The sequence below is a fragment of the Balaenoptera borealis genome (assembly GCF_965194805.1).
Source record: "Balaenoptera borealis genome assembly, chromosome: 7".
Classification (NCBI taxonomy): domain Eukaryota; kingdom Metazoa; phylum Chordata; class Mammalia; order Artiodactyla; family Balaenopteridae; genus Balaenoptera; species Balaenoptera borealis.
This window is the reverse complement of record NC_138864.1, coordinates 86,654,641-86,679,844: the sequence shown is the minus strand read 5'-3', so window position 1 is coordinate 86,679,844 and position 25,204 is coordinate 86,654,641. Positions and strand designations below refer to the sequence as shown.

The following is a 25,204-nucleotide window of genomic DNA, read 5'->3' as shown; positions in this document are numbered from 1 at the left end:
TCAAGATCCCCACTAAAGGCTACAGAGAAACCCTAAAGAGAAACTTGAGAACATGGAGTATCTGTCCTTAAGTGCGGGAATCAGTAGCCAACACACACTCAGTATGTTTCTATACGTCACTTGACATAAATGATGCTCTTTAGCATTCTAAGGATCGTGACCAAAAGAAGACAGTGAAAGAAAATTCACATGGAAACTCAGAGCTCTGGTGTGACCTCAGCTGGCATGCTGATGACTGCAGGAATACGCTGAGTTTATATTCAGGGAACAGTTCAGGACAGTGTCCTGCCCTGGTCCCACATACCTCCTTGGTCAATCCAAGGTTACAACGCAAAACCATTTCTAATAAGCCACACTCATGTCATAACACTGGAAAAGCCAAAAATGTACAACCTCCATGTAGGTCCAATAACCCAGGGATCAGTATATGGAAAAATGGACATTCTTCACTTACCTGTCAAAATCACTGTTAATAAATAGATTTATGGAATAAGCACAAGCCTTTCATTGTTATTTTAAAATCTCTATGAAATCTTGCAGGTCCGGGATCATAATCTGAAAAGGACTTCTGTTTGTTTTGTTCTGTGTTATTCCCTATCACTACATTGGTAAATAAATATATAGCATTTTCTTAAATTACAAACATTTGTTGAGCATTTACGATATCACAGACTTGGTACGAAGAACTCTAAATATATTCTCTCATATAATGGTTACAAAAATCTTATGAGGTAGATATGAGTAGTATATGCACTTAATAGATGAGGATTTTGAGAACCCAAATGGTTAGGAAATAAGCCCTCGCTTTTAGCCATTACATCAAAACTTAACACACCAAAGAACCCAAAGTATACAGCCTCATATGTAGAGCACTGAACCTCATATGCCACAGAGCTTCTACCGGAAAAGGAGCCTGATATGATATAAAATGAAAAGGAGACGCATTGGAAAAACAATCCTAAAACATAGAGAGCTGCCCTAGATTTATTTTTGAAAGACCAGAACACAGAAGAGAGGAGAAAAACACCTGGGCCTGAGTCGGTGTCACATTTCTATTCTACTTCCGAAAAACCTAAATCTAAGTCCAAATTACATAACACGCCAAATAGCTTGCTTAGTCAGTTGCCTCTGTTCCAGTTTAGTCTCTGGAGGATGTCAGCTAGAGCCACGCTCAGAGGTTTGGCAGAAATTATAAAGTCTGAGAGAATTAGCATTCTAATGTCCAGAGGATATAGTGACAAACTAGTTTGAGAATGCTGCACAGTTAATAAGGGGATTCAAATTGGCATGTCCCAATCGAGATTAAGATGCTGCACATTGAGTTGCCACATCAACAGCTTACATATGCTAAAAGCAAAGAATTCTATGAAGAAGACATTCGTTCTAATCATGATGAGTCTCTCCTGCATCAAATCAACTACTGGGAGCCTCCAATACAAGGAACATCATGCTAGGAGATGTGAAATATAAATGTGATATTTTTGATTTTGTCTCAATTTTGTGACACTTACACCCTCTAGATGAGGTGGGAAAGAAGCTGAAGAAAGGATAAACAGCAACAGAGGAGCTAAATGCCGATTAATGACCACAACAAGAAACTAGGTAGGTTGGTTAACAGGCAAATCAATGGATTGGTCAATTCATGTAGGAGTTCAGAAAGAAAGAAAAAATCATGTGTCTTTGGTGGACAGGAAAGATGTATAAAAGCCATGATACTTTAGCTGGATATGGAAAGATGGGTAGTATTTGGAAGGATGGGGAAGAAGATTCCAGGCAAAGGGCCTAAGCAAAGGGCCAGAGGTACAACAGAGCATGACCCATTCAGAGCCTGTCTATCTGGCTGGACCAGAGGGTTTGGAAAATGAAGTGTTTATTTGAAAAGCTGTGCAGGGTAGAGATTGGGGCAAACCTTGGATGCCAAGCTAAAGAGTTTGGACTTTGTCCTTCAAGTAAGGAGACCACTGAAGGTTTTTGATGAGAGGACCAAAAAACTCAAAGCAGCACCTGAATGCAGACAGCGATTTAGAGGAGAAAACAGACTCTAGCAAAGGGGACAGGTTAAGGAGTCTATGGCCATCATGTAGGCTTGTGGGGATGAGAGACTCAGACTACATCTGTGAGTGAGAAAGGCAGAGAGAGAAGGAAAGCAATGCTGGCCAAGCCCTGTCCACATGCAAGCACGGTGCCTAGATGCTGGACATTCGTGTCTCCCTGGGTTCTAACAGCCACCCTGAGTGCAGCTCTTATTCATCCCATTTGACAAAGCGGGAAAGCTTGGGGCAGTTACCCAATCATAGCACCAGTAAATGGACAGAAGTGATATGGAGAGAATTTCTTAGACAGGATAACTCACTAGAGTTGGTAACTGGCTGAAGAGGGTGTGAAAGACAGGATAGAGTCAATTATACCTAATTATGCCTGCAAGGTTAAGCAGAAAAAGCTAAAGTTCTTTCCTAATAAAGATATGAAGCAACAAAGGCCCATAGGAAATGCAGGGTCCCCTTTCAAGGGTAGCTGTTTTCCCTGCAAGTGTGTAGAGTGTGCCCCCAGTAGAGCTGCACAGAGTACCACATTCTGTTTATTTAGACCCAGGCTTGAAATGAGCCCCTACTTGGCATAAGCTGTGCACACGTAGTCTTGAGGCACCTGTGGTCAGGTCTACATGGGTATTATATTGATAACAATCAACAATACCATCTGGAAGATAGATCTTGGGAGCTGGGACACTGCAGGTCTGAATATCAATCCAATGCTTACTTACCTCTCATAGACTGACCACCTTGGGAAAAAGGGTCTGCTACCTGATCGCTCCACTCCCTAATCCGTCAAAGGACAGCAATGAGAATTGTCTCAATGCTCCTTCGGCTCAGGGGCAATGTCAGCTTGAATGAAATAGTGTCACCAGTTCACGTGGAGAACAGTCCATCCACTCATTTCAAGGCAAATGGACCCTTTGGAAAGGACACGGCCACCTTTCTTATATAGGACTGTGAAGTAAATATGCACTGTGTACATTAAATTGTCTCATAGGCTGTAAGTCAAAAAGGGACTAACTTTATCCTCACTACGGAATCCACATATCAAAAATTATTTCATCTTCCACTGGAAAAATAACTTGACTCATGAGTCAGAGATCAAACTGTTCTCATCACTGGTGAGTCCAGACATCACTGATTGGCCCTCTATGGTGAACTTGGTTTCTAAGCATAAATATGATTGACTTTGACAGGTCCTCAGGTGCTTTTAGTTTTCTTCCAATGTCATCTACAGGAAAGAACAAAACCCAAATTGAACCTGTCTTCTTGGCCCTCTCTTCAGAAAGTCCGGATCAGGACAAGAAGGCATGTATTATTCCAGCGGCACGCTCACAGTCTGTTGCCAGCCTCTGCAGATGGACGGGAATGTGTTCAGAATTCACACAACATGATGGCCCTGAGAGCGCAACTGTGCACAACATGCCCAAATTGTAATTTGTCTGTGAAATGACAGTCACAAAGGGCAAGCAGTTAGGAGCCTCATGACTCTACCTAACATGCTCGTAAAGAGCCAAGAACATGTAGACATGGAGGCATGCTGCATCACTAGCCTCCCTCCTCCTCTGAGAAGACCATGGACCTCTCACACAAAGTACACATTCCTAAGTAGGAGGCAATTCCTAATTAGGATAAATCCAGAATACAGATTGTTAAACAAAAGAAAGCAAATAAAGCTACACGTATTCGGTCAGGGACATCTCTGGGAATCCCACAGACCTGAAAACATGTGTAAGTCAGCCCTCTCCATTCCTCCTTTCTAAGCTGAAATGTGTTTCTGAACATGCCTTACACGGATTTGTCAGGTTGGGAGATCCATGACGGTGACATCTCACGTCCCTTCTCCCACCCAGGCAGCGGGCCAACAGAGGGAAGACAAGTTTGCCACGGGAGGCCAAGAGGCCATGACTACGAGCAGAGTGTCTGAGCTCATTGCTGGGCTTCGCAACCACCACTACACACTCATATTTCAACTCAAGAGGTGGACTGTTTGCTTAGATTGAATCGCTTCTCTTCCTCCCAGGTGGTTCTAGAAATTTCTAGAAAAAAAGATAAAGTGATCCTGAGCTCAGGAAAGTGTAATCCAGGTGTCCATAGGAAAAAAAAAGAGAGAGAGAGTATATAAAAATAGCAAAAACAAAAACAAAAAACAAAACAGAAAACATACGAAACTGCTTGACAAGTTCCAGGATTGAAATGTCCCACAATCACCATCACTCAGCCGGAGCTAGGATTCGGTTCAGTACAACTCTCTGTGCATTTCTTGAGCATTTCTCTGATTCCCTCTGGCATATGCTGGGATGTGTGGGGAAGGGACATAAACGTGAATGACAAATGGCCTCTTCCTTCAAGAGCTTCTATTTCTTGAGGGAAGCTATCTATATAGAAAGAGGAGTAATGGTAATATATCCAAGGCCAAATGGAATTAGGGCATAAAAGGGAACAACCAAAGCACGAGAGACAAAGAGAAAGATGGGGGGGAACAATCCATTTTCACTGGAGAAAGCCTGTCAGAACAAAATAGTCCTTAAACTGAGCTGGAACAGAGAGAAGCAGGAAGGGACAGTCCCAGCAAATGACACCAAACATAAACAAGGCACATTTGGGGGAAAGTACCAAGTGCACTCAGGGATTGCTGAATTGGCTGGAGTAAAATGTAGGTAAAAATGAGCAAATCTCGAAAAAACATAAAGTATTGCCAGATGGAGTCTTGACAGACTCAGTCAGGAGTGTGAACTTGACTGAATAAATGACAGTCACTAAACACTTCTGGGCAGTGGAGGGATGTGCTAGGTGTCACCGCTGGTCCCAGCACCACAGCCATCAGGCTGAGGTTAGAGGCCCCTGGACCAGCTTGCCCTCGAGACTGTCTGGTGCTCTGCATATGTATTTATTGCTGGAGTTACCTCATGATTCACTCTCTTGAAGGTCCCAAGAGGTGATCCCTTCCCAGCAGCCCTGCAGGCCTGTGAACATGTTACCCTGCTACTACACCTGTATTTTAATCAGACCTCCTTTTTCATTTCTTCCTTTTCTTGGAGGGGAAGTTATTTCAAAAATCAATGTGCTTCCAAAATGCTTTCCCAAGTAAAATTCAATAGCAATCCCTTTCCCCCTCTGCCTCAAGGAGGAATAAGAGAAATACCTGAACTTCAAGTTTATAGGATATGAGGGGAATCGCTCAGACTTTAATTCTGGAAGAAAACAATTTTACGTTAGACTTAACTAGAAAAAAACTCAGACTGAGAATCAAGAGGCACTGACCAGAAGACAGAGGGTAATGTATCCCCTCCTCTGTAGAATACCGAGTTTCAAAACACATGGTTACGGGAAACATTTAGGGTAGGGAGCAAAAATGCCAGGTCCACTTAGAGCCCCACACTGGATTTTCAGTAGTTGGAATTTAACCAAATTTAAGGGCACAGTTCATCCTCTTATATCCATGCTTATTCTAGCACATTTCAAAGCCCTGTTCCCAGATGTGCTGTGCACGTCTCAGGGAGGTTTGTCTTCTTCCTCCCAGTAAAACCCAAGGCCCTTCCCTCAGCCTGCAAAGCCCTGTGTTTCTCCATCTCCTCTCCGTCCCTCTTCCCCTCTTTCCTTCTGCCCCAGATACAGTGACCTTTCGTTATTTCTCAAGCTGCCCATGTTCTTTGCATTTTTTTCTAATTTGAGCGGACCTCACTCCCTCTCTTCCTTCAGGTCTCAGCTCAAATCATACCTTATCCAAAGGGCCTTCTTCCCTGACTATGTTATGTGAACAGACCCCAGAGCCCAGCATCATTCTCTATCTCCTTCCCTGCTGTCTTTCTTTGCAGCACATGAAATCGCATCATATATAATATGTGTATTTACTTATTCTTATCGTCCTCACCACCCCTCCAGGTCAGGACAGTAAAAACTTTGTCTTGATCACAGCTGCATCCCCTGAGCCTAAGAAAGTACCTGATAGAGATGTTCTTCCCACATACTGGTGGGAGCTGTGATTACAGAGGAGCACAGCAAGTACTCTAGCAATGGAAGAAATGAAAATATCCATTCTCCCCTCTTCAGGTAAAAGAGTACCTAAAATTATGTTGGGAGATCACCTCTTTCCCACTCTGTCTCTGTGATGTGGTCTTGATTGGTCTAAAACAGTGGTTCTAAAAGTTGGTCCTCAGACCAGCAGCATCAGTACCACCTGGGAACTTACTAGAAATTCTCAGATCCCACCTCAGACCTGCTGCATCAGAAACCTTGGGTATGGGGCCAGTGATCTGTGTTTTGACAGGTTCTCCAGGTGAGCCATGCCTGCAGAAGTTTGAGAAGCACTTATGTAAAGGAACCAACTCATTTTATTTTCCCGGTTACAGTGATTGACTTAGAGACGGGCCAGTCAGAATCGAGGAGGTGCATGAGACTTGCTTGGGTTTTGGAGACAAAAGACTCACCTCTGCCTGCATGATTTGGCTGAAGAATTTGGAGAGGAGAGGCTTGTGTTTCAACACAGAAGAACTGTGTCAGGAACTGGAGAGAGCACAAACCCTGGGGGCCTCATTTAAGCCTTGGATCAAGCCACGAATGAAGTGAAAGCTGCCCCCAGCTTTTCAGCTACATGAGTCAAACAATACTCATTTTTACAAATTAAACATGTTACTATTTAAACTAGCTTAATTGGGGTTTTCTTTATATGCAACTGAAAAAAAAAAAATCTAATGAATGCCAGGTGAGCAAAAGCACATGTTACAGCTAAACTTAGGAAACAGAGAATCCATCAAAGTGCAAAGAGAAGTTACATCACCACATTAGTACACGGGTTCTTGTACTCTCCCGGAGTGGGGATTCTCTTACCCACAAGGGGTGCCCTATGCCTGAGACTCGTGTGGGAAGGGCCTCTTACCCAATGCTGTGGACGATGCTCAAATCAAGGAAAAGGACAGAATATGGAACAAAATAGGTGATTAGATGGCCCAGTAAGGCAGGGAATCAATCACCATTATCAGGAAACGCAGGACAGAGTCTGGGAATCAGAGAACAGGGAGGAACGGGTCCTCAGGGAGTGAAAGATGTCGCTAAATAGGCCAAATGCCTGAGCAGACCTGGTGCCTGGGGCTGCCCTTCAACAGCGTCTTATGGCCCAACACCTGTCAAGGCCCTTTAAAGGCCAAGAAGGAAGCAAATACAAACAACCTTGCAACTCATACATATGAGCTATTTCACTGATTACTGGACAACTGTCTTGCTCTATCTCTGCTTCATCAGTCACTTCAAAAATTTCTGTTAAGAGACTTTCCATCTGACGTAAATAATGAAGAACAACGCCAGTGACTATCAGGTGACCAGCCCATGAAAAGGTGAAAATGCCTTTTGCAGAAGTGTGATGGTGTGCCCTCAGCCCCCTGTGAGTACCTACATCTGTTACACACTGGAGTCAAATTACAACTGTCCCACAGCACAGCTACCTGAACTCCTTTTTTTGAAAAAAAAAACCTCTATACATATGTATATGTGTATATATATACACATACACGTCAGTGTGCTATCAAGCTTTAAATGGAAGCATTTGGACAAGACTGTTCAACAGCATGGACCAGGCCAGAGTGGAAATGGCGAAGATCAAACCAGCAGTGCTCAAACTTCAATGTGTACACAAATCCCATGGGCACCTTGTCAAACCTGCATGTTCTGATTTCAGAACGGCTAGGGTGGGGCCTGAGGTCCTGCATTTCTAACAAGCTCCTAATGCTGCTGGTCCAAGGATGGTGCTTTGAACAGCAAGAGTCTGAATTCACGCTGGTGTAGTGACACATGTATGTCATACAATGTGCGCTGGGGCATTTGGACACAGCTGGGCATGTGTGCCTGTGCGTGTGCACAAACGTGTGTAGCAGGTGTGTCTTCATCATCCTAGATGTATTCTGAAAAAGAACACGGTCCTGACTCCGAGCATATCAGAGCAAGCCAAATAAACCACTACCTCAGATATGAGACTCAGTAGTATGGTATCCCTTGAGGATGAAGAAAAACCCACTTTAAAGCTCCATGAGAGAGACAGATCTTCAGGGGAAATATGATTTGACCCATAACATGAATGAATCACTGACAGGTGAGATCCTGTGTAATGGACTTCACTACGTTGAGAGTATAACACAGGAAGGACACAGAGCTCCTTGGGACAGGCACACGGGGAGCTCAGGGGGCTGGCTGCATCAGCATTTCAGAGGTGCATGAATGCAGCACAACGCCCCCTGGCTGGGGCCCTCTCCTCCTGTCTCTCAGCGTGGTTCACTGCTATCCATCCTTTTGATCTCAGCTCAAAGATCACTTCCTCAGGGGAGTTCCTTCTCCAATCCATCTGCCTCCCCCTTCCCCTGTACGCAAACCTATGGGGTCTGACCTGCCAATGAAATGATCTTATACACCAAAGTTTTCCTTCAAGTACAGACATCATAGCATGTTTATCTGTAAGGATACTCGTTTACTGTCTTCCTTATTCACTACACCATGAACTCCACGAAGACAGGAGCCATGTTTATTTCATTCACCACTGTAATCCTAACACACAGCACAGTGCCTGACATTTAACAAGGCTCAAAAAATATTTATTGAAGAGTTGAAGGTAGAGAGGGAGGGAGGAAGGAGGCAGGATTTCTTAACCAAGGGTCCACTGATCCCTAGGTGAATTCCCTGTTGTATGTGCAAGCGTGCATGCATTTTTCTGGAAAAGAGACCCTTAGCTTTCATCAGAACCTGAAAAAGGATTGTGACCTCCCAAAAATCAAGAATCACTGAGTTACTAGTATCACATCAATCGAAACATCTCAAGCAAGATGTGAAATAAGAATGTTTCTTTCTTTAGAAACTGTTTCTAAACAGTCATTAAAAGCAAAAAGAAGGAAAAGAAGATGAAAAACAAGGAAATACTTTATAGGCACACTGCATTAGAATCTAGGATCTCAGTTCCATAATGAACTCAGCCTTTCACAGAAGAGTCAGGCACTCTTGTCTCTAGAATTATTACTGTGGACCAGAAACAATTTTGAGTAGAAAATGGCCACTATTTTGAAATTCAAATATTTCTCTTTAAAAGACCAGTAGGATGAAACTGCTCTATTTAAAATTCAGCCAGCATAATACTTCCAAAACCCGAACAATTTTGCTCAAGAGAAAAGAAAATCTTTTAAAAGAAAAAAAAAATCCTTCAAAATGAAAAAAAATGTAGTATATGAAACATTCGCAAAAACTGAGTGCTAGCTCAGTTCAGAAAATGGAGACAAGGACTTCCCTGGTGGCTCAGTGGTTAAGAATCCACCTGCCAATGCAGGGGATGCGGGTTCGAGCCCTGGGCCGGGAAGATCCCACATGTCACAGAGCAACAAAGCCCGTGTGCCACAACTACTGAGCCTGCGCTCTAGAGCCCGTGCACCACAACTACTGAGCCCGTGAGCCACAACCACTGAAGCCCAAATGCCCTAGGGCCTGCATGCCACAACTACTGAGGCTGCGTGCTGCAACTACTGACGCCAGCGCCTAGAGCCCATGCTCCACTACAAGAGAAGCCACCACAATGAGAAGCCTGTGGACTGCAATGAAGAGTAGCCCCCTCTCACCACAACCAGAGAAAGCCCGCATGCAGCAACGAAGACCCAACGCAGCCAGAAAATAAAATAAAATAATAATAAAAATTAAATAAAAAAAAAAAGAAAATGGAGACAATTTGGGGTTAGGAATGGGTTAGGAGGAGGAGCTATTACCAGATTATGGTGGTAATGGCCAAAAATACAATCTCTGGGTCAAACAGATTTGGTCTCAAGTCCTGGCTCTGCTTCCTTCTTGCCTGGTGACCTTGGATGATATTCTTACCTCCTTTAAGCTCGTGTTCCTCATGCACACAAATGTGACACTATATGCAGGGAAAGGTCACTTGGCACACAGCACGCAAACATGTAAGCTGTCACTCCTCCTCTTCTCATGGCATTGCCCATTATTACTATCACTGTAAAATATTATTAGGCTTCCCTGAGTTTCAGGCACATAATGAGTGTCAATCAATGCTGTTAACATGGTTGTCATTACCTCCTATTACTGAAGCCCATGTACTTATTTCCTTAGTAATGCAGGCAGGCCTCTGCTTTCAGTCAACCTCTGAATCCAAATCTTTTCTTCCCCTCAAGTAAATACCAACCTCAGCTTTCCTGCAGTCCTTATTTGCTATTCAGTCAATAAATCCTAACAGTGGCCACAAAACTACAGGTCAGTATCTGCTTAATATCTTTCCTCCCTGGCTTTGATCGCAAAGACAAAATGAAGATTCCAATTTCCTGGTTTCCTTTTCATATGGAAAAGCTTTCAGGGGTTCTGAAAGGTCTTCTGGCCCATATTCTTTGAGGAGCTCAAATGCATCCTACCTTCGTGCTCACACATGGGCCATTTGCTTGGGATACAATGAAGAAACCAGCTCACCCTCTCATCTGTTTAAACTCCCAACACTAGGTAAGACAGTAAAGATCACAGAGAACAGCTCTTTCATGTTAAAAGAATTATTAATTCCAGCATCGTCACCAGATTTCCTTGTAAAGCATTTATTTCTCTACTCTCTGTGCCCGCTGACCAGGTTCTTTAAAAGCCTGAAGCCAGCAGAAAGGAAGCAGACTTTTACAGATACATCCTGTTGGCCATTCTGGGCTCACAAGCCTGGCCCCCAGCTCCGGGCCTGTCTGTCCTGCGTGCTGGGGGAGGGAGGGGAAGATTTGGGCAGCTCTGCCTCTGCACAGAACACCGGCTCCAGGCCGGTTCATCAACAGAGCTGCACCGTGTCCAGCTTTCTCTTCAGGGAGGGCACTTGCTGGGCCCCGGGTCATTCATCTCAAAGTGACCGCGGCGGTTCCCAGCTCACTGCGAAAAGTATTTCAGTGGCCAGGAGAACTCCGACTCTGGATTCTAATTCTGGCTCACAAATGGCCCAGTCAAACAAGTTCAACACTTCTGCTGGGCCTGGCCTTACGAATAAGGAAGCAGTAAGACCAGGGCTTTTTTTGCTTATAAAACAAGACATTAAAAGGTTTACTTTGGTGCCTACTTTCTTTTTTTTTTTCCATTTTTTAAATTGAAGTATAGTTGATGCACAATCTTATTTAAGTTACAGGTGCACTGTGTAGTGATTCACAGTTTTTAAAGGTTATACTCCACTTATGGTTATTATAAAGTACTGGCTATATTCCCTGTGTTGTACAATATATCCTTGTAGCTTATTTTAGTCCTAATAATTTGTATCTCTTAATCCCCTATATTGCCCCTCCCCCCTTCCCTCTTCCCACTGGTAACCACTAGTTTGTTCTCTATATCTGTGAGTTTGTTTCTTTTTTGTTATATTCACCAGTTTGTTGTATTTTTTTAGATTCCACATATAAGTGATATCATATAGTATTTGTCTTTCTCTGTCTGGCTTATTTCACTTAGCATAATACCCTCCAAGTCCATCCATGTTGCTGCAAATGGCAAAATTTCATTCTTTTTTATAGCTGAGCAGTATTACATTTGGTGCCTGTACTTTAAACAACACACCAAGAAAATGCCACTGAGCTCCAATGACCACTTTAGGTGGGCATGTGCTTAGCTCCTAACCCCTTACCCACGGACCCACTCTGTGTTCTCATCTCTAATGTTTGGAGGTTGACTGTACAGGACAAAGAAAGATAAGCCCCGTCAGCCATAAAAAGGTCTTGGAGTAGACCAAGTCTCAGAGAACTGCATCCCCTTGGGGACCCACAAACAGCTGGAAGCAGTTCTTCTTCTAATTCCTCCACCTCGTGCTGAGGTTCTCCAGGTGTGGCGCCCGAGTCCCAGCATCCCTTGGGAACTTGTTAAAAATGCACATTCTCAGCCCCTGCCCTAGACCCACTGAATCAGCTCTCTAAATGATTCTGATTCCTGCTAAAGTTTGAGAACCACGACCTAAGGCATAGAATACGTGGTAGGTGTATAGAAACTAAGAAATAAACGAATGAGGAATAAATGAAAAGTCTTCAGCTTTACTGAACCAATGCCCAGTATGACCTGCTCCCAGGTAATGGTTAAAGACACTACAGTGCGCCCCTTTCGTGTCTGATGGATGCTGGGGCATAAATTCTAATGATCTGGCTGTGGCCTTTGCCTCCTGACCTATCTTCCACACCCCCCTAGTTTATGACACTGCCCCATGCAACATCTATCTGTTAGCTGCCTGTGCCAGGCTCTTGCTGGCTTCCACGGCTTTGAACATGCAGTCTTCCGTGGCTGGGATCTTTCCCTTTGTTCTCTTCCCCAAACCCCTACTCCTTTTTGTGCAGCTAAACCCTACATATGCTTCTGGTTTCAGCTTAGGAAGTCACCGTCTCCAGGAAGCCACCCCCCTGGCAGGTTTCCATAGCATCCTGTACATCCTCTATCAAAACTGCATCCCTCCCTATCTACACTCCTGTTTACTTGTCTTTCTCACCCACTAGCCTACACTGCACACTCTGTGAGCCAGAGGACTTGTTTATCTTAACCACTGCCATACCTCCAGCACCTTGAACAGCGCCTGATTCATTAATCAATGAATCCTGACTATAAAATAATCTGTGTGTGTGTTTTTTTACAATAGGTAATATATACCTGTTTTAATTTATTATTGATTGATTTCATTGATTCCTAGACATGAATAATTGACTATTAGCCTAGAAAAAGAGACTCATGGATATAAAAAAATAGTAATTCAGCACCTTCTTCCTTAACAAAAAAACTGCCCCTACATCCAGTCTTTTTTTTTTAAACATGTACACACTTCTGAATACTTGGTCTGTAGTTGAAACACCGGCCCCTGTGAAAGCCTGTGTGTACAAGCCTACTGCTCCTTTTCCTTGCTAGGTCAGAAGAAAATTGAGATTGACTATAAGATTTCCATGTGTAGGAGGATCCAGGATCACAAAAGCCTCCCTCCTATTTCATATTTGCACACTCTCCATCAATTTTAATTTTTTCCAGCTTGATTGAGAGATAGTCAAAGAGTCCAGGATGGCACAGTCCAGCACAGTACAACCCTGAGCTCCCAGCACAGCACAGGGGCCAGTGAGCCACCTCTGAGAAGCCCATGATGCTGCCAGGATGCCAGCTGATTTCACAAGACGCTGCTCCTGTCCCTGTTGCCTCACTGAGTCACAGGGCTGTACTCACAGCACATCAAAGAGTCAACCAATCTGTCTGTGGCCTGACGGAAGCCAGCCCACACACGGCCATCTCTGAGGACACCCATCCCCAGGTTTTCTCGGTTCTGAGGCATTCTGGCACCCAACTGTGTACCTTAATTTTCTATAGAACAACCTGAAACCACGGGGCTCAAGGAGGAATGCCACTAGACCACACTGGTGATGTGGCCAAGGGAAGCAGATTCCTCGGTGTTTCCACCTGGGCGTTACAAGGGAAACCTCATTCAGCCTCACGACCAATCTGTTGGTGATGATATCATCTCTATTTCACACAAAAAATAGAAGTTCGGAGGTGTTAGATCCTTTACCCCTGGCCACTGTCACTTATTCCTCAACTTGTTCCAGAAAGGATTTACACCAGCTTACAACACTACATGCAGAATGAAATAAAATGAAACTTAGTGAATGAGGAAAACAGGAAAGGCTTAACAATAAATTTAAACAATAAACACAACGCAGTTATTAGCTCCGTTTCTATGGATCAGGAGTCCAGGCATGGCCTCTGCTGAGGGTCTCACAAGATTGCACTCAAGGTATTGACTGGGGCCACGATCTCAGCTGAACCTTGACAGGGGGAGAATTTGCTTCCAAGCTCATGCAGTTATTGGTAGCGTACCCATCACTTTCTAAAGGCACCGGTACTGGCAGCCTCCTCTCTGGTCTGCAAACAGGCCACACCCTTCCCAGCATAGAGGCCTGCCCTTCCCCCACCCAAGACAGACCTCCCCACCCCCGTCCTTCCCACACACGGTGGGCTCCACTCAAAGGAGCACCCCTCAAGAAGGCTCTTCCTGTCTACCTTATTCCAAGTGGGTCACCCTCAGCCCACCCTATCATATCACACTATTCCCCCCATTCCTCTTCTCACAATTGGCAATGACCTTGTTTCTTATTTATAGCCGTCTGTCCACACTAGACTGTGAGCTGTCTGAAGGAAGAACTTTTGTCTCTCTTGTCCAGTCCCAAATCGCCACACCTACAGCAGTACCTGGCACACAGCAGGTGCACACTCAAAAGCTGTAAAAGGAGTGAATTAAGTAATTAATGAAATCCTCCTCCAAAAGCTCATGGCAAAAGCAGGATATTTAAAAACCTGAGCGGACAGTGACGGACTCTGAGAGCAGCCCTAGCAGCTCTTGCCAAGTTCTCTGACAAAGACCCGAGACCAAGTGTCCTGTCAGGCTGGCTGCTCAGGTGCCACGGGGGGCCTGGAATGAGTCCCCTCGCCTCCCAGTGTCCCAGTTAGCTCAACAATGACACGAGGAAAACATTCCTCATGTCAGCCACCACCGCTGTCACTCTCATGGATAGAAAGGGCTTTACACCCATCGATGACGAAAATATAATACAGCTACACCAGACAGTCTCCTGCTTACCAAGGAGTAATCAAAGTCCCCTAAGCAGCCAAGAGAGATGCTACAAAATAATTAGTGTTTTACCTGCTACAGTGACACTCATTCAAATCTGTGTTCAAAAGCCCCATCTAATTACAATCCAGAATATAATTTTCTGAGGAGAAACACTGCAGGATTCCAGAAGGTTTATGCTGAAAATAAACTCAAAGCTAAAATTAAAATCAAATTGAAATTACATTTAACCTTGAGCCAGGCAGGCTGTGTAGTAAAGAATTAACCTGGCCCAAAGAGAGTCTGGCCTTGGCCTTTAGCTCCTGGGGAGTGATCTCTAGGCCCCTGGAATGCACTGCTTGACAGGAGTGTCCTTTGTTGCCTGGGTGCTTTGGCCAGGAGACACTCTAACAGTGTGCTTTATGATGGGGGCTTTCGGCCATCTGATAACAGTTCCAACCTCCAGAGGAGCTGGAGACTAAAGGCATTAGCATGACCTCTGGGAGGGGCTACAGAAGGTCAGCCATGCAGGCAGCAGGCAGCAGGTGATCGAGTCCCAGTAAAAACTCTGGACACCAAAAGCTCAGGTGAACTTCCTTGAGGGGGAATACCCCATGAACAGTGTCACACATTGTGACCAAGAAGAGTCAGTGCCAGTCCATGACCCCATGGGACAGGATGGTGGAAGAGGCCAATGCAGAAATATCTATAGATCAAAATACCACACAAAAAAGATGGCAAGGCCAAACACTAGCCATCTATAGATAGAAGGTATAGAAGAGGATCCAGGAGGTCCAAGTGGCTTACAAGAGAATTGTTAATAGGCAGAGGTGGATTCTGAGATTCATAGGCCTGCCCCTGGCAGTCACAGTAGTAGACTCATGCATAAGAAGAGCTGATAGCTCCTGCAGCATCAAAAGTGGACCAGAGGCTCCGCTTGCTCCGACTAGTCTATTCCCTGAAAGGACAGAAATGTGTGCACATTCTGACTATAAGTGCATAACGAGTGTGGGGATAAAGATCTAAGATGGACTTGGCATTGGGGGTAGAAGTCACAAGGAGATCAGAGAGGATGAAGATGACAGAAAGGCTAAGAAGGGAGTTAAGAAACCTCTCCCCAGAGCAGACCTTCCAGGGGGGATGCTGGGTGAAATACAAAAGGGTAGAAAAGACATTTCCCATTCCCGAGTGAACCTAAAATCCAATGCGGGCAAGAGAGAACAGCAGTGCAATATAGTATATGCACTAAATAAGGATAAACACAATCAGCATCTCTGAGAAACCAAAGAAAAAACATTTACAGAGGCCTGGGATGAAACTTGAGCTGTGCCTTCAGCTTAAATCAATGAAGAAAATGAAGGCATCTCAGGCAGAGGAAAGACATGGACCCAGAGGCAGGAATGTGCATTGTATATTTAGATACAGTGAAGGAGTAGCCTAGGGCATAAGTTAAAAAAAAAAAAAAAAAAAGAGAGAGAGAGAGAGAGAGCTACTGAGTAGGGAAAACATTTTGAACTTTAAGGTTGGACTTGTAAGTGCTGAAATCTGATCGGTGGTACAACTGAGGTGTCTACTGCCACCTGGTGTCACCTTTATTACATATTCAGAGTGGCTGCTCATCCTGAAAGCTAAGTTAGCCAAAGGAAAAATAAAAAGGCAGGTTTAGAACATCACACTTTAAAATGAACATCTCATTTGATTTAGGACCCTAGTTCTAATGGCAATTTGAGGCAAATCATTAAAAGCTGTAAACAGAAATGTTCCAAGCACGTTCTCCTTTGAAGCAAGGGAAGATTGGCTTGATTTTAATTATAGAACAGCAGTTAGCTTTACATGATTTTCTCCTACAAACAGACACACACACACATAAAGTCTGTATCCTTGCCTGCATCTCTCCTCTTGCTTTATAATAAATGATGAGTTTCCTTTATAGGAAAACACAAAGTAGGTCATCCACAAAGGCTGTGATCTTCCCTTGGAAGGAAGCCACTGGCAGCCCCCAGGCGCCAGCATCTCCGACACCGTTGTGCTGTCGGAGTTCCAGCGTTCTCCTGCACAACCTCCCACCACCTACCTCCCAGGACCTCAGCGGGAAGGACACATCTGTGAATCCCCTGGCCTTCCTTCAATTCCTTACAGCTGTAAAAAACACTGCATGGAAAGAAAAGAACATTTCCTAGACTGGGAATCCCCAGACACTTACCCAAACTGAACAAGTGAACAGAGTTTTTGCTCTGGTGAATTATACCGCATGAAGCGGAGTGGGGAGAGGAAAACAGTCCTGAGATGACGGTGGTCTGTAAAGGCCTGGGATTTGCTGCAGTTCACATTAATTTTCCTGGCTTCTCTGAAATGTGGGCCTGCCCTGACTGGAGAGGCCCGCTTTGCTAGCAGGTTACACTCACTTGCAACTACTTCACCCAAGATTCAGGTCTGAGTTTGCTAGTGTTTCTTACACCAGCCCAAGATTTAGGTGGTCTTCTCTCTCCCCAGCGTGACCCGCAGAGCTCAGCCCATCTCCTGGCTTCCTTGTGCCCCCGGGGGCTGCCAAGACTGGTCTCGTCAGCCTGCCCGAATTCAAGGTGGGGAGTGGATTCGATACTGGCTGCTGAGGACCGCCAGGGAGGCTATGGGGTGGGGGGCTGCTTATTCCTCCTGGATTTCCCGGTTGGCAGCCAAGACACAGATGGAGAAGGCAGTGTGAGGCTGGGGGAGGGAGGTGAAAACAAAGAAATGAGAAAAGAGACCCAAAGACAACATCTCCTCCTCAGGGAGGCCTATGTGTGAATCCAAGTATAATTGAAATGATTTCACATTCATGTTTCCACAGCATACTAACTACCTCCCTTGCTACAAGAAATGTCTCCGTGACACACCAGCGGAGGCCAATGCAGAAGATTTGCAAAGGGGATTATCTAATTTGAGGACAAGTCAATTAGCAACTCTAGGACTTAAGACACATTATCAACGTAGCCAGTTTAAATTTTTATGTGATTCATAATTAAATTATTTTGCATCCAAACATATTCAATGAGTTAATGAAGCCAACATGCTGATCACAAAGCCTTTAATTTTTACAGCAAATGAGGCCATGATGGGTGGAACTGATGTGAGAAGAAAAAATGAGCAAATCTTAAAAAGTTTCCCAAAAGAGAAAAAGAAAGTTTTGGCTAATATGTAGTCATTTCTTATTCATTTACAAAGTTTTTCAAGTTTTTAGACAATGGACAGTTTACTATTAAAAATTTTGAACTGGGTAAAAGACCAAAATAAAATAAGAGTTCTAAGTCCTAGACATCTCAAAAGTAAACTCTAATTCAGAGAAATTAGAATTATTATTTTGATCTTATAAGAAGAGCTATCTAATATTTATAATAGAATTTTCCCTCTGGAACTTGTCATATGATTAAGGAAACCCAAAAGAGGTAACACTTCCTGAGAGAAATACCTCCTTTATCCTCTCCCTTCTCTAAGTTACAAACACAATGGTACTTGGAAGGTGGCATTTGTATATTACGCAACTTTATTCTTTGTCCTAAAGGAAGTACAGATACTTCTTTGAAGGATAAGGGGAAAATGAAAGGAATCAAATTCATATACAGTTTATATATATGACCTTCCATGATATCAAGGCAAATCCCTTTAGTCCTATATTGAGTCATAAAAAAGACCACAGCCCTTAAAACACAGGTCATGACTATGTTTTAAGCTTCATTTTAGAAATTCTGCCAATGACATAAAATATACAGGTAAAAATTTACACGTGTGGAACGTGATGTGATGGCTATTTTCTTCTTTATTCTTTTTAATGTTACTTAAATGTCATACAATGAACATATATTATTCTTATAAGACAAAAAGAACAATTTTTTTAAAGGCTTACAATGCAATCTTCACTTACCGTATTTCATTCAAGGTCACGAAAGAGAAACGGTTCATTTATAAATCGTTCTGTAGATTCATCAGTGAGACTCTATCTAATCTGTTCTCCACGATGAGCACAGGAGAAGACCTCGACAATCAGAAAGGTAAGTGGCCGGGGCGGGGGGGCCAGATTCCCCATAGAGAGGAAGGGACACAGGACAACAGCACACTGTGCCAGGACGGCCTGTCTATCATGGGCCAACGTGGCACCACCCGTTGACCTCAGTCCTTGGAGTAGCAATCCCACCAGGTGGTTGCTGTCATACCTATTCTAAAGGCAAAGAATCTGAAACCCAGCAAGCTACCAGGGTCACACAGCTAGAAAGTGGTGGAGTTGAGGTTACGTCCAGCTTGGCATCGCCCAGTGCATTCTCTGTCCATTGCTTCCTAAAGGCTCCCTAAGGTTTGTTCCTTGCTGGAGATCCCCTGAGAACGGAACTCCCTTTCGATGTTGACCTTGTTTCTTTTCTCCCTCCTGCCACATCTGTGCTTGGAAGAAAGAAAGAAATCCAGGATCTACCCAATATTGGCCACCCTCACTTGAAAATGCACGAAGGTGAACCTCTCGGTTGCGGAATGAGATTATCAGCAAAGTGCGTGACAGTCAGGATTGTCCAGCTCTGCCCTCCTGAGCTCCCCTGCCTCTTCCAGGCAGTGGCTGGCCTGGAAGGGTGTTCTGTCCCTACACCACACACAGCAGAACACAAGCTCACCTCCCACCATACTCCATCCTCCAGACCTCAGTGCACAAAGATCCCAAGAGCATTCTCATAAGCTCCCCAAACTCGGGCATCCAGCCCCTTACACAGTGACTCCCCCGCCGCCCCCACAACTGCGCTGCTGTAGCAACTTTCAAGAGCAGAAGGTTAGCATCTGTCTGGCCACCTAACAATTTCGATTCTCTCTGTTCATGTCAAAGTCGTTTCTCACAACTTCTGCCAAGGTGCTCATCATATTCCTGCTAGCAGTCCAGGGATCATAATACAAAATAAATCACCAAAGAGCGAAGAAATCGAAATTTGCAAAAAGGGAAGAATCTCTGCAGGCCTGCTCTCCAATTTTTGCTTTCAACACGTTCCTTTGAAATGGGATGAAAACCAAAGGTGTAGGCTGCTAGGGTCCTGGGAGAAGTACAGCCTTTCCTTTCTATTTCAGACAGAGAAGGGTCCAATCCAAATCCACAACTGGGGTAGGGGAGCTTCCAAAAGAAGGCTTACCCTTGTTAATCATTTAATTAATGGTAGAAGTTACAATAGCAGCCAACAGTTATCGAGCACATTGCTCGGGGGCACTGGGTTGAGCACATGCATCTATGCTCACAATCTCACTGAATCTGAACGACAGTTCTTCAAGGTAGGCTCTTTATTATCCCCAATTCCCAGATAAGCAAACTAAGGTTTAGCGAGCTTAAACAACTGTTCAAGGTTGTAAAGCTGGACTGGATTTTTAGCTCTGGGAGACCACAAGTTTCTTAATTGCTGTGCTCTATTGCTTCCCATCAGACTTTCAAGTGATGGGTATTTAGATGCCAAATGAAGCCTGGTTTGTCTGTCCAGGTGCTTAATTCACTCCAGAGTGCATTAAGAGCTTTTGATTTCAATAGACAAGGGTAAGGTCAATCTAGGGGGTGGTGCAGGGAGGAGAAAGAAGGGAACCCAGAGAATTCAAATTACAACCAGAAAATGGCTTGAAGGAACTAAACACATGAGTTGGAGCCAAATGTTGGCAGATGCAGCCATGTTCAGGGATTCGTGATGACAAGGACAGTCCTTTTTCCACCCTACTTTGAGCTGACTTTATAGAACTTTATCTTTTATATCCAAAGATCAAATAAATAAAAAAAGATCACATTTAACGAGAACTAGGAGAAATAAACTGGTGGCAGTTAAAGGGTAAAAATAACTTCTCTGTGGCTTCAGACCACAGGAGCTTTCTCATTTTAAGAGGCACAGGCAAATCTCTTAAACAAGGCCTTTTTGGACTGTGTTCATCTCATGTTTCCTCCCACATCCACGGTGGTTAAAGTTATATACAGTCTTAGCTCTTGAACCTCATGGAATTGTGTAGTAAATGGAAGAACAACCAGGCCAAACTCATCAACTCACAAATGCAACCTTGTAGCACAGAAGTCAAAGCGAATTCTTCCTTGTAACCAGTTGCTTTGTATGGAAGGGGTTAATCAGAATTAGAAAAGGTTATGGAACCCACAGTCTTTTTTTTTTCCCATGTATCATCGATACATAATATAAATATTGCACTATACATACAAGTTCGCATACAGAAATGTATAGACATGTTTGCCGAATTGAAAGCAATGTTTAGCTCAGGGTTGTGAAATAGGGAATTTTAAAAATCTTTAGCACATTATAATGGTTAATTTTATGTAAAAGTAGGTGTTGTCTTTATATTCACAAAACGGGTAACTTCAATGAATATGTATTGTTCGTTTAATACAATGATTAAAGTGGTTTGCTTAATACAAATGGAATCCACGGTCTTAATGAGAGACTTTCCTTCCTCCATCCCCAAGCCCTGTTTCTACTCTCCTTGGACTCTGGACACAAAGTCTCATAGTTGGCTAAAATCCAAGGAATCCTCATTTCACCACCTTGTTTTTCATGTGCAGATGTGTTCTGAGTGAGACGATGAGAAAGACCTGATGAACTCTTCCTGAGACCTAGAATAACCAAGCTCTCTCAAATACCCAAAGGCAGCCAGAGTGATTTGAGATTCCTACCTCTGCCCTATACCACTGCATTTTAGGCCAGATTTTGGGAAGCACTCCTCAATCTTAAGAGTCAAGCTAACACCTGGAAAAATCCTAGGGTGTCACTAGCTTTCCAGTGAACCTGCAGACACAAAAACAGAATCACTTATAGGAGACAACTCTGAAATATGCCCTTCAATTTCCTAATGTGGGACATAATGTGGGACTGAGTCAAGATGAGATCAGTCTCAAGAGAAGAAAGAAGCAGGGGTGTTTACACTGCACTTTGGGGGCCCTTGTTTTGTACACCAAGGGAGCTGATACCCTCTGTTCCATGGTCAAGTCTACCCTTGGTCTGTAACCCAAGCCTATTCTCCAAAGCACTGGACTTACCGGTAGAAAGTAGCATAGTCCACAGTTGAGTGGCAGGTCTGAAACTCCCAGGATTTGAGTTTCTGGCATTCCCGATGGGCTCGAAGCTTTACCTTCACTGTCCCTTGACACAGTTCAGGCACTGGTTTTCTCTGGGGTCTGTTGCAGAACTCATTGGACTCCACCCTCCAGGACTCGGCAAAGTCATCCACATCAAACTTGAAGTTTCCATCTCCACCAATTAAGTCATCACGCTTATGTCCATTGTAGTTGCCACAGAGACCACAGAGTTTGCCCTTGAGATGGGGTGCAGCCATGACTTCTACAAAACTGTCTCCATCCCATGATATTTCCAAACCTAGAGGAAAAGAGGATCGACCACTCTTGAATCCACCAATAGTTCCCAACTGTATAGATTCTTACATAGTACACATGACTATCCTCTAACAAGGAACACTAAGGATCTCACCAAATTCTTGATTACCTTTTAATTTCGCCACGTCAAACATTGTGTGATATAACATGAATCACTTATTGGGGCTTAGAACTTTTTAAATGTATAAAGTTTGCCCTTGTAATGATATCTTATGTACCCTAATTTGACTTGTAGATGACTATTCATTGACCATGTTACTCTAGGGTTTATATTTTTGCCCTTTTATAGAGTAATTGTCTTGGTCCAAATCATGTTTTCATTTATCCAACGACTACTACAATGCAGAAATGGAAAGACAACAAAGATGATAGTTTTTTTTAATATCATTTTTCTTTATCCAATAATCCCCCCATATGATTATGCTAAGTGCCAAGTGAAAATTTCCAAATTATTTGCTACAGTGGAAGTATTAAAGTAATAAATATAAAGCTTCTGAATACATCCTCTTCAAAGGACAACACTCCTACAAATGAAAATGTTTGCCCCCTCGTTATTTTACAGTCATCTGTGAGACATGCACAGCTGTTCAATCCATGCTTCCTAGGGTTGAGATGTTATGAGCCCTAGGTTGGGGCCTCCATGCCTGGGCTGATCATAAGCTTCAAAATTTGACTAGGCATTGGAGGCTATCAGCCCACAGGCCAAAGTTACTCATGTGCTGGACAGAATCAGCAGGACAGTACTGTCTTGTTCACCAAGGAAACAATCTTCACTCCACAAGGTAAAGAATGTAATCTCCTCTTGGTTTGCTGAACTGACCATCTAAACAATTGGAGAATATTTCTGAGAACATTCATATTTTTCCAGACCTGCTAGCCCAAAGCTTCTAGGATTTACTCCAGCCAATGACCCCACTGAATAGTGGGATTTCTGTCACATGTCAGACAGCCAGGTTCCACTGTCACACATCACAGATCAGTCTGACCAGAAGGTCAAGAAGGAACGTTCTCATATCCACCCTGATATTGTATGTGAAGACACTGTCCATAAGACAAAGGGGAGGGTTTCATGAAAAGTCTTTTGAGGCTCAACCCAGAGCAAATGATAACTCTGGTGTTATCATTTTCTTTATGTCTCAGGTGTGCGTTGGAAGCTTCTCTTACTGTTCTCCTGGTAATGTCCTGGCAGGGCCTGAGCCCCACAGTGAATGGTGAACTAGGTACCAGTTTGGTGGATGAGCACCAAGAGAACCTCTACAATAGGTTGAGGTGCATTTCTGCCCTAGGACTCTTTCTTACTCAGTGTCACTGTCTCCTAAGAGGGACAGCCCACAAAGAAAGCTCTGTTTTAACAGAAAAATAGAAAGTGTCCCTGCTGTGTGTTTTCAGTCTTATTACCCTCTTGGATTTCTGACAAAACCTAGTCTTTTTATGGCTGAGTAATATTCCATTGTATATATGTGCCACATCTTCTTTATAGCTAGTGGGAAGCAACTGCATAGCACAGGGAGATCAGCTCTGTGTTTTGTGACCACCTAGAGAGGTGGGATAGGGAGGGTGGGAGGGAGGGAGATGCAAGAGGGAAGAGATATGGGAACATATGTATATGTATAACTGATTCACTTTGTTGTAAAGCAGAAACTAACACACCATTGTAAAGCAATTATACTCCAATAAAGATGTTAAAGTGAAAAAAAAAAAAAAAGAAAAAGAATTGCTGTGATTGCCTAACAGAGAAGAAGAAAACCCTAACCTAAGTTAAAAATGACTCATCTACTTTAATTATAAAATGAGAATGATTACTACTATTACTGATTAATTAAATATTCATGAGAAAAAAAAAAACAAGACAAACAACCTAGTCTTTGATTTAATCTGTTCTCAGCCTCCGGAAAGAGCAACATGACTCTTTTTAGAAGACTTTACCTTTGTTCCTGAAGGATCAATATTAGCCTGATGAGCAAGTGTTCAGAAGATACTCAGAAGCTGGGGAGATAAGGTGGTGATGAAAAAGGAGAAAGGGGTGCAGAGGGATGGAATGGATCTTGTCTGAATATAAAATTGGCATAAGGCAATGTCCGAGTGATATAAGATCAGCAAGAAACACTCAGAAGTAAGATACTAATGCTAATATTCCCTAAGCCAATATTCTAAAGCCAATATTCTCTTGGACGTGGTCCAAAGGGAGAGACTCCTGGCCAAACAGCATTCCTGTGAGTAGGACACACAACTGCCGCAAGCAAGAGTTACAGATCCGCTTTAGGGAAAGTTATTGGTAGAATAAACCAGTGGTCTAAAACTGGATTTCTCAAGAAATAAACAGAAAGACTCATATGGAAATCACTGTATGGTAAATGAAAGGAATGGAAGCATTCTCAGTCCAAGGCAAATGGTAGAGAAGATTTCTTGATCAGGAGAAGAAGCTCGGTTCCAAAAAGCAATTAAATAGAATTGGGTAAAAAGCAGGAAAGAAGGTCATAAGAAAGTGTCTCTTGGGCTTTTGGAATAACTGGGTGAAGAGAAGACAGTGATGGGGCATGGTGATCAGAGAAAGGACACACTGCTAGTCTGTCCCCACACTGGACTAATCTCCTGTGTGGATCTCAAAGATGGGGTCAATTCTGACAACCACAACTATTGTATACAACGATGTCTATTTCTTCATACCCCATCTTCCAACACATTATCTGACACATAGTGTATACTCACTAAATGAATGAATTACCCTGTAAATTGATACTAGGAGTCTGCAAAGCCAAAGAAATTTGTGAATTTCATGCTAGTTAAGACACTGAAATAACATTTTGAAAAAAGACAAGCAAACTATAATATGATTTGTAATACACTCTCTAAGGTATAGAAGACACTTGACCTCATAAGCCTGTAACTAGGCAGCTGCCCAGCCAGAGAAATGAAGGGAGAGATCAATTCCATACAACACTCAAACTTTTAGAGCATAATTCCAAAGATTTTCCACCTTGCAAAATTTTCCAAACTACAAATCTCTTTCCTAGACAGCAGGCAAATGCTATTTTCCAAGTGCCACACTGGTTGAGAATTTACATCCAAAGGAGCTCCAACAAAATTACTGGCAATGATATAATACATTTGAGACTTTGGGCAACTGAGTTCATGGGAATTCAACTCACAGTGAACAAGCCAATCATTCTTTCTTTGCAATGGACCTGCTGGTCATGCATGCTTGGAAGATGCAGACCCACTGTGTTTTAATAAACTCTTCTC

General features: G+C 43.3%; 1 protein-coding gene across 3 annotated transcripts in view; it reads right to left on the bottom strand.

Moving 5' to 3' along the window:
* The window catches only part of BMPER (BMP binding endothelial regulator), a 255,436-nt gene that overhangs the window by 56,963 nt on the left and 173,269 nt on the right, over positions 1–25,204 (bottom strand). For all 3 annotated transcript variants that reach the window (XM_082399457.1, XM_082399456.1, XM_082399458.1), the window contains one exon: positions 21,608–21,944. In XM_082399457.1, the coding sequence (XP_082255583.1) occupies positions 21,608–21,944 (337 nt within the window). The remainder of the gene's footprint in view (positions 1–21,607; positions 21,945–25,204) is intronic.